Source organism: Balaenoptera borealis (assembly GCF_965194805.1).
Source record: "Balaenoptera borealis genome assembly, chromosome: 19".
Classification (NCBI taxonomy): domain Eukaryota; kingdom Metazoa; phylum Chordata; class Mammalia; order Artiodactyla; family Balaenopteridae; genus Balaenoptera; species Balaenoptera borealis.
Genome location: NC_138878.1, coordinates 27921228 through 27937846, shown reverse-complemented (window position 1 = coordinate 27937846; position 16619 = coordinate 27921228). Strand labels below are relative to the sequence as shown.

General features: G+C 52.3%; 1 protein-coding gene across 3 annotated transcripts in view; it reads right to left on the bottom strand.

Moving 5' to 3' along the window:
• GNAO1 (G protein subunit alpha o1) overlaps nucleotides 1-16619 on the bottom strand; it is a 170728-nt gene that overhangs the window by 25576 nt on the left and 128533 nt on the right. For all 3 annotated transcript variants that reach the window (XM_082366985.1, XM_082366983.1, XM_082366984.1), the window contains exon 4: nucleotides 1015-1175. In XM_082366985.1, coding sequence (XP_082223111.1) covers nucleotides 1015-1175 — 161 coding nt within the window. The remainder of the gene's footprint in view (nucleotides 1-1014; nucleotides 1176-16619) is intronic.

Here is a 16619-nt window from a genome sequence, read left to right as displayed (position 1 = left end):
TAGACGTCTGTAGCACCACCCTAGTCAGGACCATCGAAAATGCCTCCAAACATTGCCAGTGTCTCCTGGGGGCAAAGTGGCCCCAGATGAGAAGCGCTGGTGAGGAAGCTGAGCAGATCAGTGTCGGAGCACACGCCTCCTAAGATAGTGGGGTTTAAGCCCAGAGGCTCCCACTGAAAACCTGGACACGAGACTGTAAGAGTGGGTGCGTTTCCTGAAAGCTGGAGTGCAATCCCAATGTCTTCAAAACAGAAGGCATGTCCCCGACCACCACAGACCATTCCCAGAGGCCTGGAGCCCCCGATCTAGGGGCCAAGGGCATGTAAACTTCCACAGGCCTGGAGTGACAAGGCTGCAGTGGGCAGTCCTGTGATCCCCTGTCACTCCCTCTGCCTTCCTCTCTCCTACCCCTCCAGCCCTCTCTGGCTTTCAGCTGCTTCACCCCCTCTCCTCGCCTGCCCCACCGGGCCCCTCTCTCTCCCCTGTCCTTTTCTTCCCCTTATTAGTTATAACACAGTATTAAAGTGTATGTTTGATTATTTATTTTACTTAGCTGATGGGTTATATATTCCTTATTTTTAATTTTAAAGATAGAGGAATGGAAAGGGTATTATTTTCTCAAAAAGAAGACAAAAGGGCACCATGTAAGTTATTTTCTGTCTACGTCGCCCTTGATTTGTACTTATGGGGTCAAGGGTTCTCCAGGGGGCACAAACGCTGCTACACTGACAATCTTCCTTCTGGAGGGCCAGGTCCCCTCCAGAGCAAGCAGGCGACGGCCCCCGGGCCTCTGGGAGCCCTGTTGTCGGCTTGTGCCCCCCACCTCCCTGGCCTCCTTCTCATCCCGGGGGCAGGAGGAGAAGCCCCTTCTCCTTCCTTCCTGACACCCGAGGCAGAACACCTCACAGCGGTTCCCACCTCAGCAAGGACGCCTCCTTGCCCCACCGGCCCCAGCCCCTTCCACGCCCGCACTGCTGCCCTGCTCTCGGCCTCCCGCCTGCCTGGGACACTCACTATTTGGCGGAGTCGTTGAGCTGATACTCGCGGGACCTGTTGAAGCACTCCTGGATCCCTGAGTCGCCCCAGAGTCGCATCATGGCGGAGAGCAGCTCTGGAGAGAAGGGCTCCGTGTCTTCCATTCGACTCACCACGTCACACACCATCTTGGCATCGGCCTGTGAGGAGACATGGACGGCGGCTTTGAGGCCTTGGTGGGGACAGAAGCCCCGGCCGGGCACCTGCCAGGGCACCGGGACAAGGGCTCAGCCCTAGGCCTGGTCAGGGAGAGGGGAAGTGACAGAGGGTCCTTTACTCAAGGGCACGGTAATCGTTACTAGACGGTTGCTCCGCTCTCGAGCCCTTTCAACCCTGCCGCCCTCCAAGTGAGCCAGAGACCCAGGCTCCCCAGCCCGTGGCACGCGGCTCAGAGCGGAGGTGCTGGAAATCTGCAGGTGTCCTTCGCGGTGGGAGACACGAAGGAGACAAGGTCAACACCTGGAAGACTTGTGGTCAATGCCTGGAAGACTTGTAGCCAACAAAACATTCTGCACCAAGGTACGTGGGGCCAAAGCCTTCTGTGGAGACTTCCGGGATCAAGCTGTCCAGCTAAGTAGCTACTTATGTCTCAGAGCCTGTCTACTGCAGAAGGTCAATGGGAAAACGCTGGCACTGTGTCCCCTTCTGCCTGCCTGCCCTGGGAAGGAAGCCACAACTGGCCTGGACGCCAGCAGGCCATGCCCATGATGCTGGCCCGGATCTAGCTCCCTAGGGACAGTGTCCCAAAGACCTCAGCCCTTGGATTCCCAAAGTCACCCTCAGCTGACAGGGAGGGCTGCCCACCAGGAGAGCGTGGGTCCCCGTCCAACTAGGAGATGAGTTTCTTCAGCACCGGAGCCTCCCCTGGGGGCAGCCACCTGCAAAGCTGGCCCTGGGACCCAGGCGTTGGGTGCCTTAGGCAGGCGGTGACTCAGGGATGCAGGAGTGGGTGAGCAGGGTTGGTGCCTCCACCTGGGGCTAAAAACAGGCCTGTGAGTCAGGGCCTATGTGCTGACGCTGCTCCTGTGTGCCTGCATGACCTCGGGAAATCTCAGCCTGCTTTCCCACCTGTGGGGTGACTGTGATAAACCTGGCCAGTTTCCCAGACTTCCTCCTTTGGACCCCTCCTTCAAGGTTCCTGCCTGATCTGTGAGAAGGGAGTCGGGACCTGAGGGGTGGGTAGGGCAAGACTTCCTGCTGGGGGAGAGACACCCTCCCACCTAGAGCCACACTATGCCTCAGCCAGGCCACTCAAGGGTGTGGTTTAGAAACCACGGGCCTCCACAAAGCCACTTCATACTCCTCTGTGTGTGGTCTGGAATCTTGGGAATCCCACTCCAGTGGGATGCAGTGCATGGTTTGGGGAAGGCTGGCCTGGCGCTGTCCTCCCAGCTCCATCTCATCACCAAGGTGTGCCGGAGGTGGGGGTGGGGCAAGGTCCTGTGCTGGCGACACCTCTCTGTCTGCCCTTCTGTTTCCCTCCCGTCTTCCCCAGCTCAGTGCACGCCACAACCATCGGCCCAACTGCTCAAAGACTAGGAGTCATCCTTGATTTTACCACCTCCCTCCCAATGTCCACTTCTCCCCATCTCCTCCTGCACAGCCCTGAGTCCGAGCCACCACCGTCTTTCCCTGGCTGCCCCTAGCCCCCTCCCAAGGGTTCCTTGCCTCCCTCTTGCTTCTCTTCAGTCTGTCTGCCACACAACAGCCAGCAGGAGACCACAGAGAAAGAACCCACAATTTTTTAACTGGGCACACTGATATCCGACTTAAAGACTACATTTCCTAATTTTGCTTGTGGCAAAGATGTGACTATGTGACCCGTTCTACCCATGAAGAGGTAAGCCAAAGTGTAGTGAGGTCTTTGGAGAAGTCTTTGTAAAGGGAAGATGCACCCTTTTTCTCTCACTTCCTCCTTCCTGAAGCCTGTGATGGCTGGAACTCTAGCAGCCAACTTGGATCATGAAGACAAGGTCTACACCCTAGGGATAGTGGACGGGTGATCTAAAAACAGTCAGGTGCTTGACGACTTTTTTTTTTTAACATTGAAATTAAACTTCTACCTCATTTAAATCACTATCTTCTAGGTCCCAGATATTCACAGTCAAACCTAATCCTAATGGATACAGTAACTCTCCCTGTTTAAACTCTTTCAATAGTTTCCCATTATCCCTAAGTTCCAAACTCCTTACTTTGGCCTCCAAAGCCCCTGCCTACCTCTCGGTCCTAACCTCCTCCCACCTTTCCCCCTTCCTGGGCCTTTAAGCACACAGCCTTTCCTTCTGTTCCCCAGGTAGCCAGGGTCACCTCACCTCAGGGTGCTCCACCCGTCCAGAGCATCCTTCCCCCGGCTCTTCCCCATCTCAGATGTCACTGCCTCAGGGAAGCCCTCCTCCACGCCCCAGGCAGAGTCTGCCCCACGGTGCACCAACCACTCCACGTCACAGCTGGTGTTGTATGTGGCTGTTCCGCAGGGCAGGGATAATCTCCTGGCTTTTCACGGCACCCCTGTCTCACAACGCTCTGTACATAGTTGTTGGTGCTCAGCAGCATTTGTGAGACAAATGGCATTTTACTGTCAGGCACGGCCTCGATTTCTCACTCCACCCTCTCTGTCTCCCAACTCCTCTCATCTTGTCCATTTCAACAACACTGTGTCTCGTTCAACCATGACAGCAGCTCTGCCCGGTAGCCATCCTATTTAACAGATGGGGAGACTGAGGCTCAGAGGTGAGGTAACTTGCTCAAGGTCACACAGCTAGTAAGTGGGAGAGCCTGGACCCAAGGTTAACCTCTACTGTGCTCCAGCCAACAGCCCTGGACTTGCATCTCAGACAATGGTGTCCAGCCCAGCCCCCTGAGCAAAGGTAGGGGAGATGGGTAAGGAGGAAGGTAGGAAGGGTCAGGTGTGGCGGGAGGGAGGGGCCTTGCCAATGCGCCCTGGAGGACAGTGGCAGCTGTCTGGCTGGGCCAGCCTTGTGGGGGTCAAGCTTAACAAGCAATTAATAGAGCCAGAGGGGGGCCTTGTCCCTTTGTCTTCCTGCCTTTGGGGCCCCGGGGGATGGGGCTCACACTGGGCCTGACCTTCCTGTCCAGGTCCCCTCCTGGGCCAGTGGCGGGGTTGGGGGAGGCATTTTCCAGCACCTTTCCCTCTGCTACAGCCCCCATGGCGCTGCCACCTCTTGCTGGTCAAAGCATGCCCAGCTGTCCCGGCAGCATGAGGTGTGACAAAGCAGACGCTTGTTCGGAGGCAGAGCCACTAGGTCTGACCTGTGCAGTGTTACTCAGTGGAGGATGCTGGGGCAGTGACCAGCTTCAAGGTGGCAGCGAAGGGCCCGTCCCCTCTGATCTGCTCCATCCTTTGCTGCTGGATGGCTGCCCCCTCCACCTACGTGGCTTCCACTCCCTCCTTTTGGGGCACCAGAACCTCTGCTCGCCTGAAGGAAAGCACTCTTTTCCCCGACTCCGTCCCATAGTTCCAGCGTGGACACAGGGTCTGGCCCTGGCCAGTCCATCCCGCTGGCCTTAGTGAACAGTTTGGGGTGGACAAAGAATCCAAATTTGTCAAATGAGACTAACCCTACCAGCTCCAGGACACCTGTATAAACTATTAGGAGAGAGAGACCCTCAAAGGAAGGGCCCACCTGAATGTGCAGCCATCACTAAGGGAAGCAGAGCTGAGAGAGGGAGGCACGCCGGGTCCCCATAACATGTCAAAACACCTGGGTCCAGCTGTGCCTGCGGCCACAAATACCTCTGGCTTTCCAGCTACCTCAATCAATCCTCTGACTTTTTCTTAACCTAGTTAAAGACGTGTTTTTGTTTACTTGGTTTATTTTTGCACGTGCATCCCAAAGAGTCCTGACAATACACTGCCTGGTGTGCGGAGGCCAATACCAGGCTTACCTCCTCCAGGCAGACCCATCCCATTACTGCGGCCCACACAGTTCCTCTGGCATCGGACTCCCCACCCGTCTTCCTGTCATGCCCGGGCACATGTCCATGCCCTGGGCACACGTCCATGCCCATGTGCTGCGCTATGTTTCCTGTGTGGGGGGGGCACTAAGATGCCTTGTGGGCACTGGCCACGTATTGGACACTAGAGGCCATCTGGTGGGCTTCTGGAGACAGTCCTGCAAGGAGCTGAGGGAGGCTGTTCACTGACACCGTGCCTGGCAGGGCCCTGCACAGTCGGGCTGAGTGGGTGCAGGACATTCGTCACTGTGTGCTGCTGTCACACACCAGCGTGCCTGGCCCCCAGCCACTAAGTGCCTGTTGTGCCCCAATTACTGCCACTGCCACAGACACCTCACAAATGTCTAACATGTCCCTGCGGGGCACCGTTTCCACTGAGGGTCAGTTAGGGAGACATCTGCCAGCCCAGGGCTAGGGAAGTGGGCCTCTCTCCCCCGGACTGCCCCCAGTGGCCGAGAGCAAGGGAGGGGCGTTCCCTGCATGTGAGAGAGAACGTGACCGTTGCCCCTCCTCAGATGCACGGGCCTCGGTGGCTTGGGTCTGGCACTTACAAAGTACCCAGTATGCCCACCCCTCCCCGGCCACCATTCTCTACGGGCTGGGGCTGCCCGTGCTGTAACGTACAGTTCCCATGCCAACCCCCCCCAAGACTCACTCCTTTCTGACAGCACCCTTTGGTCACCCCTGCCTTGGGGCTCCAGTCCTGCTCCACGCAGCTTTCTAGGGGCTCAGGCCACAGGCTCAAGGCACCACCCAGAACTGGGCTCCTGGCTTGAGCAGGGCCTTAACGTCTGTGGGCTCAGCATCCTACCCTGAAAAATGGGGTGACAGTATCATCATTCTCTTCACAGAGCTGCCGGGTGAGCAGACAGAGAGCACGAGCACAGGGAGGACCCGAGGGGCGGGCCGTGCTGCCGCCCCACCTCCCCAGCTCCCGGGACCAGAGAGGGATGAGGAGGCCAACCTGCCTGCCCTCTGGACGCCTCGGGGTGGGGGCATGGGAAGGGGTGAGACATTTAAGGACATGCTGGGACCCTGCATTTCTGAATGTGAACCACAGGCAAGATGCCATTCTTTTTTTTTCTTTTTGAGTTTTATTTATTTTTTATACAGCAGGTTCTTATTAGTTATCTATTTTACACATATTAGTGTATACATGTCAATCCCAATCTCCCAGTTCATCCCACCACCACCACGACCCGGCTTTCCCCCCGGGTGTCCATACGTTTGCCTCTATTTCTGTGTCTGTGTCTCTATTTCTGCCTTGCAAACCGGTTCATCTGTACCATTTTTCTAGGTTCCACACATATGCGTTAATATATGATATTTGTTTTTCTCTTTCTGACTTACTTCACTCTGTAAGACGTGGATGGACCTACAGCCTGTCATAAAAGATGCCATTCTTATGGGTTTTGGATCAGGAGGCTCCGGAGAGATTATGACTCTCAGGGACACCTGCAGGATTCTTCTCACCGTATCAATGATTTAAAATCAGCATTAACATTTCTTTTCATCGGAGCCAGTGTAACCTTTCTGGTTAAATGACATCTTAACGGTGACATGTAGATGTCCTGAAGCTGCTCTAGGCAGAGGTGAGATACTTTTGGAAAGCCCCACAACACTAGAGAACCCCACAGAAACCCTAACCATGAGCATCTGGAGAAAGGGGCGGGCAGGGAGAGGAAGCGGCTCATGGAGATGGGGGCATCTCCAGCATTTGGTGGAGTGGGGAGCTCAGCACAGGGTGCCTCCCGGAAGTGGGCTGCCCTGGGCCAACGCTGGGGAGCAGGGTGCCCAGGGTGGTGATGGGGGCAGCTGCCCCTGTGAACTAACAGTACACAGGGGTCCCTCACTGTGACATGCAGCCCAGGGCCCCCTGCCACGGGGACGTGGACTACTGGGGACTGGCCATGAGTGTGCTTGGGAAGCAGCACCCGCGATCCAGGGGCCTGTCAGTGGGGCTGCCTGCTGGTGTCCAGGGGTGAGGGGTTCTATTTCCAGAAAGCTATCTCTAGTCAGCCAGCTGGTCCTGAGAGCTGAAACCCGTACTATGAGGAGGGGTGTGGGCTCCCACGGCCCACAGGACCCTTCCCGCCTGCCCACTCTGGGCCACAGAGAGCGCCCCTGCACCAGCTTCTCTTGCCCAGTGTCTCCTGGTCACCCTTCTCAGAGACGCAGCAGGTGCCTGCCTGTGCTGTGCCACACCAGGGATGATGGTGGGATGAGTGGTGACCCAGGGAAGCTGGCATTGGCCTGGCTGAGCCACTGGCAATGAACACCACACATCTCTGCTCATACGCCAGGCACTGCAGGGCCTTGCAAGCGCCCCGGTGTATTCATTATCTGGAACTGGGACTGCCAAGTGCATGTTAAACACTTGGGTCTGCAAAACTCCTCCCCTCTCTTCTGAGCAAAGGGGCTTGGAACTAAAGTATGAGAGAGAGTCTTTTCCCTCTCAAGAGAGGAAACGCAGAGGATATGGTGGGGAAGCGAATAAGAATTTTCAGTCAGGTGACCCAGGTTCAAATCCTGACTCTGCAGCTTTTTAGCTTTGTGACCTTGGACAGACCACTTAACCTCTCTGAGCCTCTGCTCTCTTATTAGTTCCCACCTCACAGGGTTGTTTGTGCAGATGAAAGAGGCTAAATCGACGTGACACAGCTTTGCAACATAAAGAGCCCCGCAAATGCTAATTATAAGCAAAGGTGAGGTCTCTGAGACACAAATAACAAGCTGACATAAAATAAGCCTGCTTTGTACAAGATTTCTCAGGTAAGCATGATAATCTTGATAACAATAATCATAGTAATTATAATAATAACCTTTTCCGTTTGAAGAGCTGCTTTGGATCTTTCAGAGTTTTCCTCCTTCTCTCATCTTTTAGACCAAGTAAAGTGTGACTGTGTGCGTGTACACACACACACACACACACACCCGGTCCTCTAGCTGCAGGGAAGTCTCCATTCTGCCCAGCCCTGCCCTGTGCACTGCAGTAGCCCCAGCTCCACCAGGGGGCAGGAGTGCACAGGCCAACAGGAGAAGGAGGGCGAGCTGGACAAGCCCAGCCCAACAGACCAGGCAGGGCCAGGCCCAGTGGGCACAGCTGCCTTTCATGGGCTGCTGACTCTGTTTTTCAAGGGAAAGAGACAGAGAGACTCCCAACGCTGGAGGCCCAGCCTGAGTACTGCAAGGTCAGCAGATGGAGAATGGCTGCACGCACATTCTGGGCACTTTGTACATGCTACCCAGGCCCCTGCATCTGAGGAAATGCGGCGGTCACATTCTCTCTTGCACGTGCAGGGGAGTGCCCCTCCCTTCCTGTCTGCCGCTGGGGGCAGCGGGGGAGAGAGGGGTCCCCTCCCTCACCCCTGCTTCCCTGGCCCTGGGCTGGCAGATGCCTTCCTAACTGTGACTCTCAGTGGAAGTGGTGGCCCCCAGGGGTATTTTAAACATCTATGAGGTGTTTTTTGTTAGTGGCAAAACCTGAGGCACTAGAGGCACTTAGCAGTTCAGGGCTGGGCATGCTTGGGGCTCTTTCTTCACTTGGACTTAGGAGTACTTCGCAAGGCCTGTGCCTAGAGCACGCTGTCAGGCACAGGGTCTCTGGGGGGAGCGGGGGCACCTCACAGGCCTACCACTTGCCTTAGCAAAGAGAACCTTCCTGGCTCCCCAGAAAGATCCTACAGCAGAACCAAGGGTTGGGTGCTGTTTCTAATCTTGCCTCCTTTCAGCTGTGCCATCCCTTCTCCAGCCATCCATCCACACGTCCCTCACCCCCTATCTAGGGTACCTACCCATCCAACATCAGGCGTCCACCCAGCCATTACATCATCACCCATCAGCCACCCCTGTTCATCCATCAACCAACTCACTCCCACAACCACCCGCCCATCCCTTCACCTCCCTACTATCCTTCCACAGCGTCTGTCCATCCTTTCATTCTTCATTTGTGCACCCTCTTCATTCCTTTCACTCCTCTTTGATCTATGCAGCCACCCACCCATTCACTCACTTATCCATAATACACCCACTACCGAGTGGGGTCCCCGCCTTAGGAGCTTTCACGTTTGCCAGAAAGAGAAATATTTAGGCATAAGGAAAGACTGTCTGCATCTCCCCAGCCCTGAACACATCACGGGACAACTGCCCCCTTGACGTCCCCTCCCTCTGTCCCATGGTCCCATCTTTGTCAGGAGCCTGGGGTCTTGTAAAAGGAAGACTCTTCCAAGACCTCCAGCTGGGTTCAGAGGATTCCTCAGGGATTTATTTGTCCTAAGCCCTTCTGAAAACCTTCCCTGTTTTGAGCCCAGGCTGCCTCCTGAGGAGGGGGAAAAGACTTGGGTTTTCTAAAGAACCTCATTTTCTGAAGGATCACACACTTTTCCGTCTCAAAACCACTGGATCTTCCAATTGTTTAGAAGCAGCTTTTCCTTCTGGCTTGCTATGTATCTTCAAGAACCAGGGGGTTGTGGGGATGACTTTGGCCCGGGTTCCAGCGCTCACTGGTTCTAGTGCTCGACACCTAAAAGTTTCCACTCAGAAACCATCTGCCAGCCCCTGTAATTGGTGTGGTTTCCCACCCCTGGCCCTGGCCCAAGTTAAGCAGAAGGAGCCAGTGCTAGACCAGTGAATGTTTGCTCACCACAGGCTGGCTGAGCCCAGGGCTGGGTGCCGGGGATACGGCAGCCAGCAGGATCTGGAAACTGCCCACCCAAGCCTGCTGTCCAGTGGGGGCGTCAGACACATCAACCAAGCTGTGGAGTCCGGGAAGGCTCCTCCAAGGAGGCAGCCACTAAGTAAGGGCCACAGCTCAAGGAGAAACTGGTGCAGATGGGGGATGCGAGAGGGGTATGACTGGGAGCAGGCAGTCGTGGGTCAGCTGTGCCCACAAGGCAGGCACAGTCCAGAGACTGGGCTTCCCTCACGAGGGAATTAAAGGGGAAGCCGAGGGCCTTGCCAGGAAGCAGTGGACCCTGGAGGGCATCAGACACCCCTCCAGCCATCAGCAGGGCCTTTGGACAATGGTGGGCTCAGAGGTCCACGCAGCCCATGGACATTAAATGAAGAACAGCACCCAGCCCACACAGATGGTCCAGGAGCTCTCACACAGACAGAGTTCAGTGTGAACTGTGTACCCCCAACCTGGGGGAGAGGGCTGGGGGCAGCCTGGGCCCCACTGTGGGCAGCTCCGGGACGGAGCCTTACCGAGCAGATGCTAATGCTCCCTGAGTGTGGGTCTGGGGACATTCTCAGGCCCCCGGCCCTTCTCAGGAGGCATGGCTTTCGGCCTTCTCCCCAGCTGTGCTGTTCTTAGGTGAAGCCGCTGCGTGTGTCTCCTAAAACCACCCTGGCAGGGGTTTCAGGGCCAGAGGTGGGTAGGGAGACTGGCGGGTATGGGGTGGGAAATGCTGAGGCCAGTGTAGAAGGGGGCGAGCAGGGCCTGCAGAGGAGGCCAGTGCCCCAGCCAGTGATAGCCGGCCAGAGTGCAGAGGGGTGTCCTAGGTGGGTGACTGGCAGAGATGGGGGGTGCAGGACAGCGGCTGTCCTGGGCCCTCTGGGGCAGTGGTCTGTTTATGTCACCATGGCTTCCGATTGCTCCAGATCCCAAGGATGGAGTGGGGAAGCATGCTTGCCTAAAACCCCAATCAGCAACCCCTCTGGAACAGCCTTGGGTGGTGCCACTTTCTCTTGTTGCCCTTCTCCCCTTGGTGGGTCCAGACCTACCAGTCTATACCTCCTGGGAGGCTCTCCTGACGGGGGCGGGGAGGACAGCTGAACCACCAGGCAGGCACTATTCAGTCCAAAATAAACTTTAAGGTGAAAGGGACAGAAATTTCCAAATCCTCATCCTCTGCCTCCTTTCTCCTGAGCTCAATGTCCTGAGATGGGAGAAAAGAACTAAAATTGGATAGGCTAAATTTCTAAGAAACGAACAAGGGCAGAATGAAATTACCCACACAGAGCTCAGTCAAAGGGAAAGAAAAGTGATAATGGACAACCTCCTCTCTTCAGAACACAAAGTGACGATGGTGAATAGTTTAATTGGAGCCGCCTCGGCTGGGAGATATTAGCGACACAATTATGGAAGAGAAAAGATGGAAGCTGAAGCAGCACGTACATGATGGGAGGCCGGCGGGTCCTGGAGACGACAGGTTTAGCTGATGGTGCCTCTCCTTGGGCTTATTCGCTGATACCCCTTCCCTCCTCGTCTCCTCACTGGAGACGTCAGTTCCCGCACCATCCATTAAAGTGATCGGATGATGTTTTTGTTTGAAAAGGAGCGAGTCACTTGTTTCTTGGACCTCAGGGACACAGCCTGGGGCAGTGCACCAGGTGTCCATGTTCTGCCTGACTGACCCTGCGACCCTGGGCAAGTCTCATCTGTTTTCGGAGTCTCTGTCCTCAAAGGCAAAAGGAAGAGGTTGGCTGGATCAGTGATTCTCAAAGGGTGGCCCACACACCCCTGGGGGTCTCTGAGGGGTCCACAAGATCAAAACTGTTTTCCTAACTCTATGACGACGTTATTGGCTTCTCTGCCTGCACTGATGGTACAAAAGCAACGGGAGACAAAACCGCAGCCCCTTCGCAGGAAGCAGTGGCACCGAACTGTACCAGCTGCCATTCTGTTCTTTGCCACCGTGCAGTCACAATAAAACCAATGCCAGTTCTACTTAAGAATGTCCTTGAGGAAGTGGCCAAAATTATGAATTAAAAGAATCTCTAGGGACCTCCCTGGTGGCGCAGTGGTTAAGAATCCGCCTGCCGATGCAGGGGACATGGGTTCAAGCCCTGGTCTGGGAAGATCCCACATGCTGCGGAGCAAGTAAGCCCGTGTGCCACAACTACTGACCTGCGCTCTAGAGCCCACGAGCCACAACTACTGAGCCCTCGTGCCACAACTACTGAAGCCCACGCGCCTACAGCCCGCGCTCCGCAACGAGAAGACCTCACACTGCAACGAAGAGTAGCCCCCGCTCGCTGCAACTAGAGAAAGCCCACGCGCAGCAATGAAGACCCAACGCCAAAAATAAATTAAAAAATAAATTTATAAAAAAAAAAAAAAAAAGAATCTCTACCCTGCACGCACGTCTTTTTCATATTCTGTGTGATAAAACAGGAAGTGTGCTGCAAACTGCAGATGATGGTTGTCTGGAGGGAAGGCACTTGTAAGACTGCCCTGCCAGCCCAAATGGTCCCTTGTTTTCATACGACACCACTTTTACTTGAAAGAATGCCTGACAGACAAACAATGGTAATTCAGACTTGGTCTTTGGAAGACATTTTCTAAAAAACCAAGTGAGCCTATCACTTCAAGGAAAGCAACTAACAAATTTGTTACCAAAATGGAAACATTCCAACTTTCAAGCGAAAAATCAGAATTCTGGAAATTTGTATTTAACATCATAACTTGACAGCTTCCCAATACCTGAAGACTTTTCTGATAAGATAGATGTTGTTGTTAACAAATGAGTTCTTCACATTCTCCACTGAAATACGGCAACATTTGGAAGATGTGCATAACTCTGAGCCAGTATTTTCCAAATGATCAAAATGATGTTAAAAATCATGCACGGTTGACCCATTCAAAGTGCAAAGTAGACCAACGGATTTTTTAAAAAAAGACTTAACTGAGAGGAAGGTACAGGGGTTTCCCATAAAGCCCCTGACCCATGCATGCAGAGCCTCCCCCATTTATTGACATCACTCACCAGAATGGTACACTTTATTTATTTTTTTTAAACCAAAGATGAACCTACATTGACACATTATAATCACCTAAAGTCTGTAGCCAACCTTTGGGTTCACTCTTGGTGTTGTACATTCCATGGGTTTAGACAAATGTATAATGACATGCATCCATAACTGTGGTATCATACAGAGGATTTTCACTGTCCTGAAAAATCCTCTGTGCTCTGCCTATTCATCCCTCCCTCCCCCAGCCCCTGGCAACCACTGATCTTTTCACTGTCTCCATAGCTTTGCCTTTCCCAGAAGGTCATATAGTTGGAATCATACAGTATGTAGCCTTTTAAGATTGGGTTCTTTCACTTAGTAATATGCATTTAAGGTTCCTCCTTGTCTTTTCATGGCTTGATCACTCTTTTTTTTTAAATGCTGAATAATATTTCACTGTCTGGGTGTTGCCCAGTTTACTCATCCATTAGCCTACCGAAGGACCTTTTGGTTGCTTCTAAGTTTAGACAATTATGAATAAAGCCGCTATAAACATCTGTGTGCAGGTTTTTTGTGCATACGTAAGTTTTCACATCTTTCGGGTAAATATGAAGGAGCATGATTGCTGTATTGTATGGTAGGAGTATGTTTAGTTTTGTAAGAAACCACCAAACTCTTCCAAAGTGGCTGGACCATCTGGCACCCCCTCAGCAACGCCTGAGAGCTGCTGTTGCTCCACATCCTCACCAACATCTGGTGTTGTCAGTGTTCCAGGTTTTGGCCATTCTCAAAGGTGTGTAGTGGTGTCTCCTTGTTGTTTTAATTTGCATTTCCCTGATGACTTACGATGCGGAGCATCTTTTTTTTTTATTTTTAATGTATTTATTTAGGGCTGTGTTGGGTCTTCGTTTCTGTGCGAGGGCTTTCTCTAGTTGCGGCAAGCGGGGGCCACCCTTCATCGCGGTACGCGGGCCTCTCACTATCGCGGCCTCTCTTGTTGCAGAGCACAGGCTCCAGATGCGCAGGCTCAGTAATTGTGGCTCACGGGCCCAGTTGCTCCGCAGCATGTGGGATCTTCCCAGACCAGGGCTCGAACCCGTGTCCCCTACATTGGCAGGCAGACTCTCAACCACTGCACCACCAGGGAAGCCCCTGGAGCGTCTTTTAATATGCTTATTGGCTATCCATATATCTTCTTTGATGAGGTGTCTGTTAAGGTTTTCGGCCCATCTTAAAATCAGATTGTTTGCTTTTTTATTGTTGAATTTTAAGTGTTCTTTGTATATTTTGGATAACAGCTCTTTACTGAATATTTCTTTTGCAAATATTGTGTCTGAGTCCAAGGCTGGTCTTCTTATTCTCTTGAGAGTGTCTTTCACATAACAGTTTTTAATTTTTATGAAGCCCAGTTTATCAATTCTTTCTTTCATGGACTGTGCCTTTGGTGTTGTATCTAAAGAGTCATGGTCACAACCAAGGCCATCTAGACTGCCTCCTAAATTATCTTCTAGGAGTTTCATATGTTCACACTTCACATTAGGTCTATGATCCATTTTGAGTTAACTTTTGTGAAAAGTATAAGGTCTGTGTCCAGATTCACGTTTTTGCATGTGGATGTCCAGTTGTTCCCGTACTGTTTGTTGAAGAGACCAATGGATTTTAATGTAACAGAGTAGGAAATGGTCACTGATATAGTTTCAGATTCTACCCTTTAAGAAACTACTGCTTGGAACTTCCCTGGTGGCGAAGTGGTTAAGAATCCACCTGCCAATACAGGGGACATGGGTTTGAGCCCTGGTCCGGGAAGATCCCACATGCCGCAGAGCAACTAAGCCCGTGCGTCACAACTACTGAGCCCATGTACCACAACTACTGAAGCCCTAGAGCCCGTGCTCCACAACAAGAGAAGCCACTGCAATGAGAAGCCTGTGCACCGCAACGAAGAGTAGCCCCCGCTCGCCGCAACTAGAGAAAAGCCCGCGCGCAGCAACGAAGACCTAACGCAGCCAAAACTAAATAAATAAAATAAATAATAATAAAAAAAGAAATTACCGACTGTTCAGTTTTAGTGAATTTCAAAGAAGGACTATTTGAAAAGGCTGGTAAAATACTCCCTTCTTTTCTAACCATGTGTTTGTGTGGGGCCAAATGTGATTCAGATTCTTCGACCGAACGACACATCACAATGAACTAAACACAGACGCACGTATGAGAAACGCAGCTGTCTTCCATTAAGCCCGACATTAAAGAGATGTGTAAAAATGTGAGACAGCGATATTCTGCTTTCTGAAGTATTTTTAGACAATATATTGATAGTAATTTTCATAAAAATGTTATTTGTATTAATATATAATGGGTTTATTATAGTTATTTTTAAATGAATAAATACTAAAAATTTGTCTTTTCATTTTTTTTGTTTGTTTGTTTTTGTTTGTTTTTTTATACTGCAGGTTCTTATTAGTCATCAATTTTACACACATGAGTGTATACATGTCAATCCCAATCGCCCAATTCAGCACACCACCATCCCCACCCCACCGTGGTTTTCCCCCCTTGGTGTCCATACGTTTGTTCTCTACATCTGTGTCTCAACTTCTGCCCTGCAAACCGGCTCATCTGTACCATTTTTCTAGGTTCCACGTACATGCGTTAATATACGATATTTGTTTTTCTCTTTCTGACTTACTTCACTCTGTATGACAGTCTCTAGATCCATCCATGTTGTTTTTAATTTCTAATGCAATAAAGATTGATAGCTACAACCTACATAAACAAAATGTTTACTGGGGTCCTCAATAATTTTTTAAAAATTATAAAGTGTAGTGTAAAGGTGTTCTCAAGCCAAAAAGTTTGAAAACCACTAGACCAGATCATTCTTTCCCAAACATTATCCCTTGATCACCTTCTGACTTCTGCCCAAGTTCTGTTCCACCTGATGCCCATCACTTTTCTCAGACACATCTTTGTACTTACGAACTTCATATCCTTATGGTAAACGGAAACCCTGCATGAAGTGATTTAAATAGAAGACACCCAGCAGAATAACTACAAGGAAAGCCCAACACTAATGTGAAATTCTAGCAGGACCCTGCTCCCTATCTCCCTTTGTTAGCAAGGGGGACCATGCAGACAGAGGCCCCCAGCTGCACACGTTGAGGGCCAGCTGATGAGGTCTCCACCTGCTGAGGTGGAACTGACTCACACCAGACCTTCTCATGGGCTGAGAGGCGGGGCTTTGAGCTACAGACAAGACGTCTCAGGTAGAAAATCAGGAATTATGAGTTTTTGCCAAAGGCTAGTAGTGGTGGAAGACTGCCAGGGTTGGGGTTGAGGAGGGAACTCTAGGGTGAGGGGCCAGGGTAGGCCGAGCCAACCAGCCCAGAGGACCAGCAAGCCTAGGGCTGCAGCCTCCCTGGGGTCTCCTGTGAGCCTAGGAGCTGATGACTTAGTCACAAAGACACAGAGACACACAGACACACCTGCTCAGAACTCTGGTGGTCAAGGAGGAGCCCTAAGAGATAATAGCAGTAGCTTGTATTTAGTGAGAGCTTCCCAAGGGCTTTATTTCATTTAATGTTTACCAGTATTATCGTTTTCCCCCCTTCTATAATTGGAGAAACCACAGCTCAGACGGGTTACGAGACCGGCCCGAGCTCACTCAGCTGGCGGGGGGCAGACTGGGATGTGCGCCCCAGCTGCCTGCCTCCAGGGCACACACTCTGTGAGCACCACGCAGCATGGCTTCCCCTGGTTGCTGGATGACCACCCCCGGGCAGCGCCGGGCCTGGAGCCCTGGTCTTTTGACGTCTCCGTGAGGGTAGGGTCTGGGAGAGCTGGCCTGTGCACACTCTCTTGCTGCCATCGCCTGCTCTGCTTGGTCCCACCGCTAAGGGGCTGGAGCTCCCCAGGGGCCCGCTGGTGCCCATCCTGGGGAC